Below are 16,287 nucleotides of genomic sequence, written 5' to 3'. Positions count from 1 at the left end.
TCTGCCAGAGTATTTTTCCTTCCTGGCAGGAATTGTGCCTGCAGATGTACTTGGTAAGTCAATGTTGTGTCCCACAAAGTCATGGCTAGTCTGCAAAGGGGGTAAGAATGCGTGCCCCCCTGCTTGTTTATATGCCACATGACCGTGGTGTTGTCTGTCTTTATTAGTAGTTGTCCTGGATGAAGTAGGTCCTTGAAGGCTGTCGGGGCATTTTGAACTGCTAGCATCTCTTTTTGATTGATATGTAGATGCATTTAATTTGACGTCCATGTGCCCTGAATGCATCTTCCTGCCATGTGGGCCCCCCAGACATAATCTGATGCATCCGTTGTTAGTGTCCTGCCTGGCTGGAGGTAATGTGAATGGCTGTCCCTTGTTTTGGTGACAAGCCTTTGCCCACCATCAAAACTCCTGTTGCAGGCAGGGAATGAGAGTAATCATAGTTTCCAGGCTGTGGCAATGTTGAGTCCAAACACTTTTTAGGTACCATTGAAGTCTCCTCATATGCAGTCTTGCATATGGAATTAGTAGGATGCAGGATGCCATGAAGCCCAAAGCCTGCAGAATTTTTCTTGCAGACAACTGGGCCTTTGTTGCCAACATTTTGAAATAGGTAGTCAGTTTCCTTTGTTTGTCTGGCGTGAGATAAGCCATCTGGGCAGTTGTATTTAAGCTTGCACCAAGGAATATTATCTCTTGAGAGGATACTAGTTTTGATTTTTTTTGGTTGACTGTGTACCCTAGGCATGTTAGAAGTCTTTTCACAAACGCCAGATGTTGTAGAAGAATGTCCTTGTTCTCTGCTTGAATTAGACAGTCGTCCAAGTAAGGATATATTTGTATTTCTCTTTGTCTGCAGAATGCAATTACTGGTGCCAGGCACTTTGTAAAGACCCTGGGCGCAGTAGATAAGCCAAAGGGCAGTACAGAGAATTGGTAATGCATTGAACCAGCCTTGAATCTGAGGTATCTTCTGCATATTTGTCTGATTGGGACATGCAGGTATGCCTCTTTTAGGTCTAAAGTGACAAGCCAAGCGTTCTTGCCCAGCATGGGCAGAAGCTGCTGCAAAGTCAACATCTTGAATTTTGGTATTTCCAGGAATGTGTTCAAAATAGATAGGTCCAGTACTGGCCTCCAGGCCTTGTCCTTTCTGGGTACCAAGAACAGTCTTGAGTAAAATCCTTGTCCCTGCTCTTGCTGTGGTACTTGTTGAATGGCCCCCATGTCCATGAGGGACGAGACTTGTTTTTGTGCCTCTGCCCATTGATTTTTTGGCAGATCTGGCCAGCCGTTTGCCTTTGGCAGGGTATGGAAATGAAACTTGTAGCCTTGTGACACGATATTTAGGACCCACTTGTCCTGGGTTATAATGCGCTAATTTTGAGAAAAAAGTGCTAATTTTCCCCCTAAGGGAGCTGCCAGGAGATAAGTACTTGGTGCAGGCAGGGGGAAGTCATTGGGACAGTTTCCTGTATGGTTGTGATTTGTCTTCTCCAACTTTGGAGGTAGAAGCCCCCCATTGCTTTGAGCAGTATGAACCTTGCGCCTGGCATCTGCCTCTAGGGCGTCTGGATCTGCCCCTTTGAGGTCTGTCTGACACAGGAAAGGACCAATTCTTTGTTGGCCAGTGTCTACTAAACCTAGGTGGCTGTACTTGTAAAAAATCTTTGACCATTTGCATAGATTTAGCTTTGTCCTCCATTTTCTTTAACACCTCTTCTGCCTTAACACCAAACAAAGTATCATGCTGTAAAAGTGCATCTAATAATTTAATCTTAACATGATCAGGAAGATTTTGTTCCTTTAACCAAGCATGCCTCCTAATTACAGAACCTTTAACTGCGGCCCTGCAGGAGTCCTCTAAGGAATCAAAACCACATTGCAAAGTATGCTTTCCAACTTGTTCAGCTGCATGCAATAAATCCTGCATTTCCTTGTTTTCTGCACATTCAGAGTTTAACAACATTTTCTGTATAAGCAATGCCATGACATGTTGCTAATATTTGAGCATATGAAACTGACAGTTTAAGGCCCTTATAGCCAAGGTAGCAGATGTGTAAACCTTTTTTCCCCATCCATCCCATATTATTAACTACGTAAAAATGTCATTGTTTTTACGTAGGAAAGACTGACAGAACTCAGAGAGAGAATGAGGGAGCATTTGTACCATATTAGAAAGAGATCTAGAATCAATGCCTTGGCAAAACATGTTAATAATATGGGTGACCAACATAAATTTACTTTTAGAGTCTTATCTGTCATCTATGAGAATAATAGAGGAGGAGATGTGAGAGCTAAAACAGAGGAGGCAGAAGCACAATGGATAGTCAGATTAAGGTCCAATTCAGGACATGGCCTTAATGAATGTGTTCCTATTAAGCCTATATTGCGTAATAGACCCCTGAATAGAAGGTGTATTTTTTAGTCTCAGTTTTAAAAAACTTTCTACATACATTTCCAGATATTTATATTTATTTATATTTATATTCATATTTATATCTATATTTATCTATATTTATATTTATATTTATATCTATAAATATTTATATCTACATTTATATTTATATTTATATGTTTATATATTTATATCCAAATTCATAGGGTTGTTTTTACTGGCACCATATCAGCTTGTCTTTTTAAAATCCTTTAAAAATGCTATGTCTTTTTAAGAGTACTAAAAGTTTTCTGACATGTGACTAAATTTGTAATCAATTTGTATATAAAGGTGTGTTTTTGCATGTAAGTGTTACACCTGACGAAGCTATGTGAAAGCGCTTGTGTTCTACATTAAACTGGTACCTGGAACCTAACATTCGTGGACTTCTTCTATTTTTGGACACATTCTCAGCCTGGATTTATCACCCCTTGACATCAAGGGGTTGTTTGCTTATGCTTTTTCAGTAATTGTTTTTCTGGCTCTCTTGTTTTCAATCACATAATCTACAATGTCTAACACAGGTGGGATGGCTAGTGGCTTGTGTTGAGATAGTAAAAGGAAATCCCGGAGCCTCTTTTTAGATTCTGAAAAATCTTGGCTCTCCCAGTGGAAATACTCCCTCATGTTATGTAAGGTTTCCCCAAAAGAATAGTCCTCTGGAGGAGAAGCTGAAGGAATAGATTCTTCAGCATCAGAATCCTCATGGGGGGAAGAGAATATTCCTGATCAGAACAGGAATCAGAAGAAATGGAAACCTGATCTGAAGATTCATAGTCAGTCTCTTGCCTAGGCCTCTTATCAGGAGGGGGATGGGAGCCCCTGATCAAGGTAATCAAGTCTTCGGCCATTTTGAGCATCTGTTTTTTGGGCATAGAGGCCTGACCACGTGGCTCTTGAGATCGTTTCTTTGCTTTAGAAGGTGCTTTAATCTTTGCCTTTGAAGCTGAAGTCGGTTTGATGTAAAGATGTTTAGGTCTGAATACACCCTCAGAAGCTGGTGCCTGCTCAGTGGCTCCGGACCCATCTGAAGGAATAATATCCAAGGCTCCAATACCTTGAGTTTCCAGCGGCATGGCCGACTCCACGTGGGAGTCGGTAGCGGTCTGCGGCTCTAAAGTAGCGGGCGTCAGGGGCTGTGAAAGCACCTCACTGAGGACCGGCGAACCGGCGACTGGCTTAGGAGAAGTTTCGTCTGTTTTGGGCCTCGGTTGTCTCTCTTTCCTTTTCCTTGCATTTTTTGTGAACTCCGGCAGTCGGATGGTTATCCGACGACATTTCTGGATAATTAAACCGGCGTCCAAAATAGTTTAAAGCAAAATCATACCGATGCTTAATAGTGCGTTGGTTAAATCTAGCACAAAACCTACAACCAGAAACGTTGTGATCAGGGCCTACGCAAGCAATACAGTAAGAATGAAAATCCTTATGAGGTATTTGCTTCCCACAAGAAATACAATTATTAACTTTTTCTGACATCGGTCTGGAGCAAGAAAAAAGTTTCCCCAACGGGGTACTTAGCTTTATTGAAGACTTCGGATCTGAAACTCGAACACAAAAATCTCAGGAGTCTGCCGACCGGCACTTGTGAACTGCTTCTGCTTCGGGCACCGCGCAGCAAGAAAGACTAAAGAAAATGGCGGCTGCTTCTTTTATACCCCTGACGACTTGACATCAGGGAAGGGGTGACAGTGACTGACGAAGGATCCAGGAATTTGGAATTCAGGCCGACTGAGGGCAACCTGCCAGCAGGATTACCCAAATGTAATGACTGCAACAGTGAAACACGAAGAATATCCAGGATGAAGCCAGCCTCTAGGTCAACTATCAGCCAGGTGGGGGAGGAAGGAGGGATGTAAGAGTGAAGGCGAGCTGGAGCAACTCACATGGAACGATATGGTGAGTACACAACTTCTTAATGTGAAGTTGTTCAATCTCTCCATTCATTCTTCACTGATGGCTAGCGTCCCTAGCACCCTCAATCTCGGGTGGCTCATGGGAGTACATTCTTCAGGACCGTAGACCCAAAGGAAGCCCTGTTCCTGGAGGCCTTATCAACTTTGTAATGAGTGATAAAGGTATGAGGTTTAGACCAAGAGGCTGCAGCACAAATGTTATCAAGGGGCAATTTGGCTTGAAATGCAGAAGACATAGAAACTGCTCTGGTAGAATGAGCTTTAATCTTGTGTAGTAAGGACATATTAGCAGCTGAATAAACATAAGTGATACAATCAGATAGCCATTTAGAAAGCGCTGTTTTAGCCACTGGTCTACCTTTTCTGGCTTCAGAGAAAGACACAAAGTGCTGGTCTGATTTTCTAACATCTTTTGTTCATTCCACATAATATCTGAGCTGTCTGTGAACGTCAAGTTTGTGCAGCATGTACTCTAATTTGTTGGAATGGTTAAGGAAGAAGACTGGCAACTCAATGACTTGGTTTATATTGGATTCCGAACAAACTTTGGGTAAAAAAAGAGGGGTTTGTCCTAAGAGATACTCTATCAGCATGAAAAATCAAATAAGGAGGACTAATAGATAAGGCTTGAAGTTCTGACACTCTGCGGGCAGAAGTAATAGCCACCACGAATACGGTTTTCCATGATAAAAATTTGAGATCACAAGATGATGCTGGTTCAAATGCGGGAAGAATTATGAGAGACAGCATAAAGTTTAGAGTCCAAGGAGAATAAGGAGCTTTCTGAATAATATACAAGAAAAAAAAATTTTTACAAGGAAAAAGAGAAGTACTGATTTACTTAAACAGATTGGTAAAGGAAGATGGTAGTGTAACGAGAGAAACAAAAAAAGGACCAGGAGAAATACAAAGAACTCAGGAAAAGATTACAAACAGCATAGTACAATATGTACAAGAAATGTTTAAAGAAAAAAAAAGTGGTGAAAAAACATGGAAAGTAAAAAAGTCAACAGAAAAAGAGAATAAAGAGTTGGAATAAGAGACTTCTTTAAATGAGCTAGATAAAGTATTCGGACTAGTCAATATAGAAATGGCTGCAGGCCAAGATGGAATAGGTTATGAAATGTACACAAACTTAAGGGAATGGCAATATTTTCTTTTTAAGATTTTGAATGAATGGTTAAATGAAGGTTTCACATATAAAGAATTATGTAGTGGAATACTTAAATTCATACAGAAGATGGAAGATAGAGAATTAAAAAAAATGGACATCAGTAGTACTGAATAATAATGATTATAAGATCTTTATGAAAATAATATAAAAGAGAGTTGAAACTAAACTAGAAAATATTATGGAAGATGGCGAGATAGAGAAACTGTGGATGATATTATGAACAGAAAAGAAGCAAAAATCATGATGGAAGACCTTAATGAGGCATTTGACACAATTGGACATTAAATCTTATGGGTAATAATAAAATAATACAATACAAGTGAGAAAGTTAGAAAATTATGTATGTCAGTGTACAGTAATAATAAAGTAAAAATACTTGTAAATTGCTGGTTATGCCAAGAGGTACATACGAAGAGTGGTGCAAGACAGGGATGTCTAATGAGTTGTGCACACTTTGTACTAGTTATGAATGTAATAGGATGTGAAATATATACCCCCGCTGCCTTCATTTTGTAATTTAACTATGTTAGAAACCTGGGAGGAAACTCCCAGATATGCTCAGAACTAGTTCAAAATGATGTGAAGATTACTGATCCTACAGACATTGCCAACATACTGGCTGACAGGTTCAGTGCAAACTTCTCCCCCCCCCCCCAAAAGGAGAGCTATCTATACCAAGCGATTGCAGCCCCCCAAACATCTCCAACGCCCAAGTGAGAACTGCTCTCTCCAAAGCAAAAAACACAGCATCCATGGGACCTGATGGTGTCCCCGGCTGTGTGCTCCCCGAACTCGACGAGGAATTAAACCCACAGCTAGGACAGCTGTTTAATCAAAGTCTTACCTCTGGATACATACCCAGGGAGTGGCGCACTGCAACTGTGGTCCCACTTCACAAAGGCGGTGCCTCCACCGACCCTGGAAATTACCGGCCCATTAGCTTGACAAGCCTTATCTGCAAAGCCATGGAGAGGATCATAATGGACCTCATAAATAAAGACATAGGGAATTTGCAGACTTTGGATCCATCCCAGTTTGGCTTTGTCAAAGGCAGATCATGCCTTCTAAACTTGGTTGACTTTTTCGAAACAGTCACCAAAGCCATTGATGAGGGAAGGCAGTCCATACAGCCTACCTCGATCTGGCGAAGGCCTTCGATACAATACCCCACTCGGGTATCATTGAAAAACTCATCAGCTTAAATGTTAACCCATACATCACAAGATGGGTTGCAAACTGGCTGAGTGACAGAACCCACAGGGTCAGAGTTGCTGGCGCCATGTCAGACTCAAAGCCTGTCACAAGTGGTGTACCACAGGGCTCAGTCCTGGGCCCACTCTTGTTTGGCATCTACTTTTCCAGTACAAGCAAACACAGGAGGGTTATGGCTAACAAAGTTTGCAGATGACTGCAAACTGGGCGCCATAGTAGAAAACACATCTGACACAGATATCCTTCAGAAGGGTCTCACAGAAACGGATAACTGGTGCCAGAGCCATGGCCTAAAGTTAAATGCCAAAAAATGCATAGTCATACCCTTCGGGAAAAACAAGGTTACCCCTAGCTACCAAATAGGTGGCAATCCACTGAGCAAAGAAGAAGTTATCAGGGACCTGGGGACCCAGGTTGATAGTAGTCTGTCATTCGACACCCATGTAGCTAAAGTAGTTAGGAAGACCTTCTACATTGCCCACCTTATCATGAAGGGATTCTCATCTAGATCAAGGGAGGTCATAGTCTCCCTATACTCATCAGACCAATGATTGAGTACAATGCCCCATTCGGAATGTATCTGACCCGACACTTGCAGCAGTTGGAGAGGCCACAAAAGTTCCTCACCAAAAGGATAAAGGGTCTCAAACATCTGTCCTATGCTGCCCGACTGAAAGAACTCCAGCTCTATTCAGTCGCCACCGCTTGCTCAGAGGTGACCTTTGCCTAACATACAAAGCCATGTCAAACCCAGATTTGATGAATATGCTTCACCTCAAAAATCTAGATCCGTCAGAGCCACAAGGGCGGAGACTTAAACCTCGACACGGCTATTAATAGGACGTGCTGGAGGGATAGATTCATCACCCAAAGACTCCCTATGCTGTGGAACAAAATCCCGGTATATGTGAGGCAGAGCACCTTGCTGGCCTTGTTCAAGAGAAATCTTGACCAATGGATGGGAGATCGCAGATATACCCCAGGGATTACCTCAGTGTCACTGCTCGACAGAGGCACAGCAAAATAATGGGTATAGTTCCCCATACTAAAGGGGTGGCGTAAGCCACAAAACTATGGGCTAGGCTTGTAAATGCCCTCGGGCAGATAGCCTAGTATGAACCTATGAACCTATAAGGGTTAAGAATTCCAGTGCTGTTAACAAATGCAGATGAAATTATAAGAATTGAAAAAAAATGGATAAAAATAGTAGTAATTTGCACATATGAGTGTTTAAAGATGATAAGTATGCCTATAGGTATATATAATTTACAATGAATGAAATTTCTGTTTTAATTTGAGAATAAAGATACAAGCAGAATTCAACAGGGGAAAAAAAAGACGAACTAAAGCAAACATGTCTTTTCTGGAGGACTTATAAATTATCATGCAGAAATAAGGCTTATTTGATAAATTCAGTACGGATGGGAAAAACAGCATACTTAAGTATTTTATTTGGTCAATAGTATTTGAAAAGGAATTATTGCAGATAATTGTTTCCATTAATATGGGATCCTAGACTAAATCCAGTAAAAAGAGGAGATGCATATGTAAATAAAGAAGGAGGTTTAGGGTTAATTACCCAGTGGTATATGCTGCTTCATTAAATTTGTACAAAGTGTTAAAATGGATAAATGAAAAAAAAAAAAAGGATTAAGAGCTTATTAGTAAAACTGAATAAATATAAGTATGGTAAATTTTGGGGTATGGTAAAAAAAAAAAAAAAAAAGTCTAAAAAAGAGTGTATAAATGAATAAATAAAATGTTACCAAGAGAAAATATTTTTGTGAATAATCTTCTCCTTTCGGCTTTTCCTGTTAGGGGTCACCACAGTGGAAACAATCCACAGAACGATTTGTAGTGGAGTTTTTACGGTGTCGAGTTGCAGCCCAGCACCCAGCCTTCCACAGAACACACACACACACACACACACACACACACACACACACACACACACACACACACACACACACTTAGGGCTAATTTACAGTGTTGTGTCCATTCCGTCTGCAGAATGTCTTTGGGATGTGGGTGGAAACCGGAGCACCCAGAGGAATCCCAAGTGACCGCAGGGAGGACATGCAGACTCAGCACAGAAGGCAACCCAGCCAAGAATTGAACTGGAGAAGCCTTTGCTGTGAGGTGGTAATGCTAGCCACTGCACCACAGAGGTCACCCATTGTTGTGGAAAATAAAAACTGATAATAGCTGACCCAGTAATCAGGGACTTTGGGACACACAGACAGTAATTTAGCCTTTAACCATCACATGTATACAGCAGTGAGGAAATCATTATATGTTGCACAACTTATAAACAAAGGTATGGCATCCAAGTCCAAGGAAGTCATTGTTCCACTGTATTTGGCATTCATTAGACCTATCACGGAGTACAATGCCCCCCTATGGTATGTACCTAACTAGGCATATCCAACAACTACAATGTACACAGTGGTTCCTCACTAAAAAAATACAGGGTGTAAATAAATGTCCTATGCAGACCGCCTCAATTCCCTATCCCTGTATTCCTTCTCCTACAGGTTTTTGAGGGGAGATCTATGCCTAGCATACAGGGCATTGTCAGACCCTGCTTTGATGGACACCCTGCATATCTACAAAACAAGCAACACCAGCACTACCTGTTCAAAAGATTTAACCCTTGCCTGTGATATAAATAGGACCTGCTGAAGAGAAAGGTATGTGTCCCAGAGACTACCTTGTCTCCTGAACAGGCTCCCCATTTATGAGAAGCAGAGTTCCTCCCCAAACCAATTCAAATGCAACTTGGACAACTGGAAGGAAAACAGGAGATTCATTCCTTCTTTGGCACCTATGTCTCTAATGGACACAGGCAACCTGTAAATGTTTCATCTCTCAGGTCCCTGCTTGTAAATGTTTCATTTCCCAAGCCCCTTCTTACACTTAACACAGGTACCAGAACTTGTCAGAGATTTGGGAAGCATGGCTAGGCTTGAAAAGGCCCTTGCTGTTGTTAGTCTAGTAAACACCAATAGTACAACTACATGGATGCCACACACTATGTACATCAATGCTCAACTGCCACCAACAGAATGAAGACAGGTTGACTAGGGATGTCACAAAACATATACTTCAGAGTCAATAGGCTGGGATGTCTTCACTTCCCTTGTAACTATCTCACTGACAAAATACTCATGAAAGTTGATCATACAGTCCGGGATCTGGGAACCTATGCTGACAATGAGCTGTCCTTTGACCACCACATATCCATTATTGTAACAAAGTCCTTTTTTGTCATGAGGCTTATATCTAAGGGTAACTGTGTTGTAATCATAACACTGTACACAGCTCTTATCAGACCAACCATAGAGCACAATGTCTCTCTCAGTAAGGACCCATCCAAAAACCTGTCAACTAGTTTGACCACAGCACTTTCTCACTAAAAAAAAAATCAAGGGACTAAACCATAAAAACTATGCAGACCAGATCAAAGTCTTGCCCCTCTTCTCAGTATTTTACAGACTTAAAATGCAAACTCTGCCTTGTGTATAGAGCCTTAACAGACCCAACCCTGTCAGATCTGCTGCACATTTGCAAGTCCAATGGCAGCATTAATACATGCACAAGAGATCTCAATCTATTTTGCAACAAAAATAGGTTATGCATCAGAGAGAATACTATGGTACATGGAACAGTCTTCCATTCCATTTAAGGTAAAGCTAAATATTTCTCTTACTCTACTCAAATAGAATTTGGACAAATGGAAAATCAACCCCCAGTTTAGCATGTCTAAAAGAAGAGGGAAAATAAGTAAATGACCAGTCATTCTTTGTTCTACCCTCCTCTGGGCTATTCATACACAAAAAAGGGCTAATAAACTACCATGGGAATGTAAGACTAGGCTTTTTATGATCCTCGCAGATCAAGTACACAAGAACTTATGAGCAATGACCGAGTCGAGGATGCCACAAAATGCATGCTTCAAAAAGTCAGCAGGCTCCTGTACTGCACTATGACTATTTCTAGGATTTTATCAGACTTGGTTCTGCTTGCAAAGATGCGGTCACATAGGCTACTTATTTGCAGTAACTTTTAACTACAAAAGGAAATGTAGATTTCAAAAGCTGTTTATAGTTATAAGCTAGTTGGGGAGCAGCAAGGAACTATTGCAACAATTACTGAAGGAACTGTAAACAAACATTTTTTACAAGCAGCAGCAGCATGCCAAACACATCAACAAAGAGTTCATAAAAACAATCAGCAGCAGCTCACAACTCACCAAGTTGCTTTAAGCATAACAGCCCCCTTTAGCAACCACACAAACAAAGCAAGGGACTGAAATTAAATGGAGGGAATATTATACCCACTGCAAACACCTTAAAACAAACCAGCTGCACATACACAGTGCAAAATGTCCCACTGCTATTTACAGGTTCTTGTGCCACACTGACTACTTCTTGGATTTACTAGGCTCTGTTACCGCTTGCTTGGATGCTGGCACATAGAGTTACTGTAAAAAAGTAGTTTAAGTACATAAGGAAATGTAGACATCAATACCAGTTTATAGCTATGAACTGGTTGGGGAGCAGCAGCTTGCCCCCTGTAATAAATGCTTTTTTTACTGTTTTTCTTTTAATTCATCTGCTTGTAACTAGACAAGTTTGGCTACAAGCATTTATAAATACATATACTTCCACTGTCAGCTTCACCCATGTATAATTCCACCGTCAGCTTCACCCATGTGTACTTCCACCATCAGCTTCACACGTGCCCTCGAGCTGTCAAGTTATGAATAGTATTTGCTGGGCCAGCATGACCGGCACATGGCAGTTTCATGCAGTCATACTAGATACTCTTATAACAGCAGACTATCCAGTAAAATGTAACTTGGCTTTAAATATCCTCTGCTTCACTGCCTTGTCATGCCTTGAAGTACAGAATCACAAATACAGCACTAGGCAATAACAGCGGTAAATAAAGGACTAATGATCATCTCTGTGAATACCTGCACACCAAATTCCTACCAGATTAACTAATAAACTTTTATACATAAAATCTCTGAAGTGCAGGCAGAACACGAAATCTGTCATCTTTAATCACTGCCAGCAGTACACAGCAAAGACTCGAAATACACACTTAAACACAACTTAATTCAGCACGTTTTTCGTCCTGTAAAACACGGAGACTTCTTCAGAAAAATGTTTAACTCATTAAAAAAACCCTCCTTTTATAACAAGAAGCTACTGAACGTAATTTCCTGTAAATAATTATCTACTCAGGTCTCTTAAACATAAAAAATATAAAATATCATGTACATTAATAAACTTTCAAAAGTATATCTAACCAACAATATTCTTGCAAACATTATAATATCAACTATAAGGTGTGAAAATTATAAAGTGTGAAAATTAAATAATGGGTTTTAATCAAGGATATGTAAAAATATGTCTGGCCATCTACTGGCCACTCAAAATACACTACATATATTAGGCACTATTTTACCCTTTTTTAATTTATTTATTTATATGTATAATTAGAATGATGTTTTTACTAAAGGATTTTAGAATTTAAGGTTTAGGCAGTGTACTTTGACTGGCCAGTAGATGGCAGCAGAATTTAAGAGATTTTTACTATTTGTTAATTTGAAAGGCATAATTTTCACACACTATAATTTTCACACTTTATAGTTTATATTATAACTTGTTTGCAAGAAAATTGTTGGTTAGATATAGACACTTTTAACAGTTTATTAATGTACATGACTATGATATTTTATATTTTTTATGTTTAAGAAACATGAGTAGATATTTATTTACAGGAAATTATGTTCAGTAGCTTCTTGTTATAAAAGAAGGGGTTTTTAATGAGTTATTCATTTTTCTGAAGTTGTCTCAGTGTTTTACAGGATGAAAAACGCGGTGAATTAAGTTGAGCGTTTAAATGTCTATTTCGAGTCTTAATGTGTACTGCTGGCATTAATTAAAGATTGCTGATTTTGTGTTCTTACTTCGGACATTTTATTTCTGCACCTCTGACAGTGTTAAATTTGTTGGTGGAATTGTTGGCATTGTTGGCACAGTCATGCTTGGTTTCCTTCCTTTTGGTTAAACTTTTTATATATACCTTAGTATCTCCATATTAGAAAGCCCAACCTGCATTACATCCAGTACCACAATTCTTAAATGAAACACTTGCCCTAATTGATACTACAATATAGTATATCATAATTTAAAGACTATACTTGCGGAAAATAAGATTCTTTTGCACACGATATGCTGCAGAATTCTGTAAAGTGTTGCAATGCAAATTCAAAGACTTGAGTGTACACTTTGGGATAATTCTTCAACTTAACTGACCTGAGATACTAAGAATGAATGGGTTTGTACAAATTTTGCAAATGCTTTTCCACTGCAGATTCAGAATCATGTCACTACCTCACTAGGTATTATGATGGAAGCACACTTGACATTCTAAGTCTATGGGAGACGGCAGCCATTTTCCTACTTACTCTTGACATTCTGCAGATATTTTCAGTTCTTTGGTTCTGCTGAGGAAAACCTTAATCAGAGTCCCAAAATTTCCAGACCGTGGATTGTTCTCAACTGCAAATGAAACAAATACATAATTAAAAATGCACTTTTCTTCACAACAGGAAAGTTAAAACAAAACAAATGTTAGGTCACACTGAGTTGTGTACAATTCTGCTTACACAGCACAAAATGACACAAGATGTTCAGAGATGTGACAACTTTTCTTCCCATCTCACACAGCTCCACATGCTAAAACTTCACTATAATCTTGGGCAGGCTACTTCGATTTCACACACACTTATTTTTATAAAATGTACTTGCATACATCCCCCATTAAACTCTTCACACTTCTTTTTACAATATGCCTATGCTGGTATCACCACATGCAGACGAGTTTCACTAGTCTACTGTTCACAGTTCACTTCAGTGAGACCGTATTCCTCTCATGTTTCTCCCTTCCACTAGTCCAGTGTTCACAGTTCACTTCAGTGAGACCATATTCCTCTCATGTTTCTCCCTTCCACTAGTCCACTGTTCACAGTTCACTTCTGTGAGACAATATTCCTCTCATGATTTTCTCCTCAACCAAGTACATGGTATTTTAACCATCTTTTCTCTCACAGTTTCTCTTTCAACACCTTCCTATCTTGTAAGCAGATTTGTACTGTGTGGTGAGTGCTGGTAGTAAACAGGTTGAGTGTGCAAAAAACTAGAAGCAGTTAGGGGGTTCAAATCCCTTAACATTTTAAGTTGTAGCTATAAGAATGGTGGTCATGATGACTATGCATGCCTAATTGCCATATGGCAGGTGATGCAGATGATTAAGGCTATGATGACCCATTCAGAGCTACTTCCATAGATATAGGGTTTGATTTCTTCAGCCTTCATCTGCCTACTGTGCGACCTTGAGCGAGTCACCTTAACCAGACAATGCTTTGGGACAACTCAGAATTTGGGTTAAGCTCATTAACGGTCTCCTGGATTGCATCCCAGTAACTTTCTATAAACCTATGAGGCCAAAATACTGTGCAAAACCCTGAAAGTAACCAAGTGAAAGCCAGTCCTGTCCCTTTACTTGTTATAACACCATTTCCTACTATACCTCATCATGCAAACGTGCACAATGGCCAACTACACTGCATGCGTAAAATGTATGTGTGTCACACTATCAGCGCCATCAAAGTTAGATAGCTACTTTATAATCGTATGCACCTCACTCAGTGTTATGAAAAGGTGCTTAGAATTCTGCATCCATACATATCTAACCCTGTACAGTTTGACAATAAAATCCAACTGTTTTCCTCAAAGGCTAGGATCATAGGAGATTACTAGGCTATCGACCCAGAGGTCATTTTAAGTCTAGCTGTTTCAACCGAATGTAATACCACAGAGGTATGAGTCAAGATTGCACTTAGTGATGACTGCCCATGTCAAGTAGGGTTATGGGCACTATCCCTAGTAAGAATTTATGGTGCCCTATCCACTCATCCAGGTTCCTCTTGAACAGTGTCACAGAGATGCTCGGTTTCATATGAATTGGTAGCCTGTTCCAAAAATGTGGCAGTTGCTGGGAGATAAATCTGTCCCTCCAGCATGTCCTATTTAAGTTGTAGGCCATACTTATGTCCCTGGAACAGGTAGTCCTAGACCCATTGGATTTATGGATATGTAATAAGTTCATTAGGTTTGGCTCTTAGGTTGCTTTGTAAGACAGGCATAAGTCTTCCCCAAGAAGTCTATATGATACGGAGTATAGTAACAGGGATTTTAGTCGGTCCATGTAAGGCACATGCGGGAGGCCCTTGATCTTGTTAGAAACATCTGAGGTCTCTATAATTGCTGTAGATGCTTAGTATGGTACATACTGAATAGGGCATTATATTTAATTATGGGCCAGATAAGTGCCAAGTATAGGGAGTTATAATTTCTTTTGATCTCAAGGCGATGACTTTAGTAATCAAGTGATCTACGTAGAAAGCTTTCTTTACAATGGTAGCCATGTGGTGGTTGAAGTTAAGGTCATGGTCGACCCATGATCCCAGGTCCGTTACCACTTAATGGGTACTTAGGGTACTGATATTGATTTGATAGTGTGAAGGGACATTGTTTTATGCTGAAGGGAATGATAATACATTTTCTTAGCATTCAGTTTGAGACCGTGACTAATACATCAGTCATTGTTCTGTGCGAGACCATCCTGGAGTATACTGACATAATTTGGGGATTCAATGACTGCACCTAGTTTGCAGCCGTCTGCAAACTTGGTCAGCCACAACCCTTTAGTTTTGACCTGAACTTCTGAGAAGTATACACCAAACAGTAAGGGGCCCAGTATTGACCCCTGTGACACCACGCTGGTAACAGCTCTGCTGGTTGATGTGGAGTCAACCACTGTGATAGTGTGTGTGTGGTTTGTGAGCCAGTTGGCAAACCATCTTTCAACAAAGGGGTTTGCATTCAGTTTGCTAAGTGTATCGGTAATGGCTGAATGTGGGATTGTGTCGAAAGCCTTTGACAAGTTGAGGTATGCTGTGTGCTCAGATTTGCCCTCATCAATGGGCTTGGTCACACTTTCAAAGAAATCTACCAAATTTAACAGGCAGGATATGCTCTTCACAAAGCCGAATTGAGTAGGGTCCTGGGTTTGGAGATAACCTATGTCTTTAATTATGAGGTCCAAAATGATACGTTCCATGGCCTTACAGATGAGGCTGGTCAGGCTTATGGGTCTGTAATTCCCTGTGTCTGCTAGGCCACCTTTGTGGAGGGGAATAACTGTAGCTGTTCTCCATTCCACAGGAAAAAGCCCTGTGGTTAGGCTAGGAATGAAAAAGGGTACTTAATGGTGATGCAAGTTCATGTTTTAGCCTTAGAAGACAGCCTGGAATGTCATCTGCTCCTACAGAGGCCGTGTTCTTTCCCCTTGGTCAAGGCTTTGAGGACCTGCTCCTCAGATATGTAAGGAGGAAGGTTTGTTGTAAGTTAAGAAGGGATAAGGGAGTGAAATTTTCACCAAACCTATCTGCTAGCAGGTTAGCTATCTCT

General features: G+C 40.3%; 1 protein-coding gene across 1 annotated transcript in view; it reads right to left on the bottom strand.

The window, feature by feature from the left end:
- DYM (dymeclin) overlaps positions 1-16,287 on the bottom strand; it is a gene marked incomplete in the record, with an annotated part of 2,754,049 nt that overhangs the window by 2,364,618 nt on the left and 373,144 nt on the right. The window contains 1 exon segment of the mRNA XM_044081708.1: positions 13,221-13,314. Coding sequence (XP_043937643.1) covers positions 13,221-13,314 — 94 coding nt within the window.

Source organism: Protopterus annectens, chromosome 1.part1, assembly GCF_019279795.1.
Source record: "Protopterus annectens isolate FY-2018-M chromosome 1.part1, PAN1.0, whole genome shotgun sequence".
NCBI lineage: Eukaryota > Metazoa > Chordata > Ceratodontiformes > Protopteridae > Protopterus > Protopterus annectens.
Note: the sequence above shows the minus strand (reverse complement) of the source record. Positions and strands in the feature narration are given on the sequence as shown.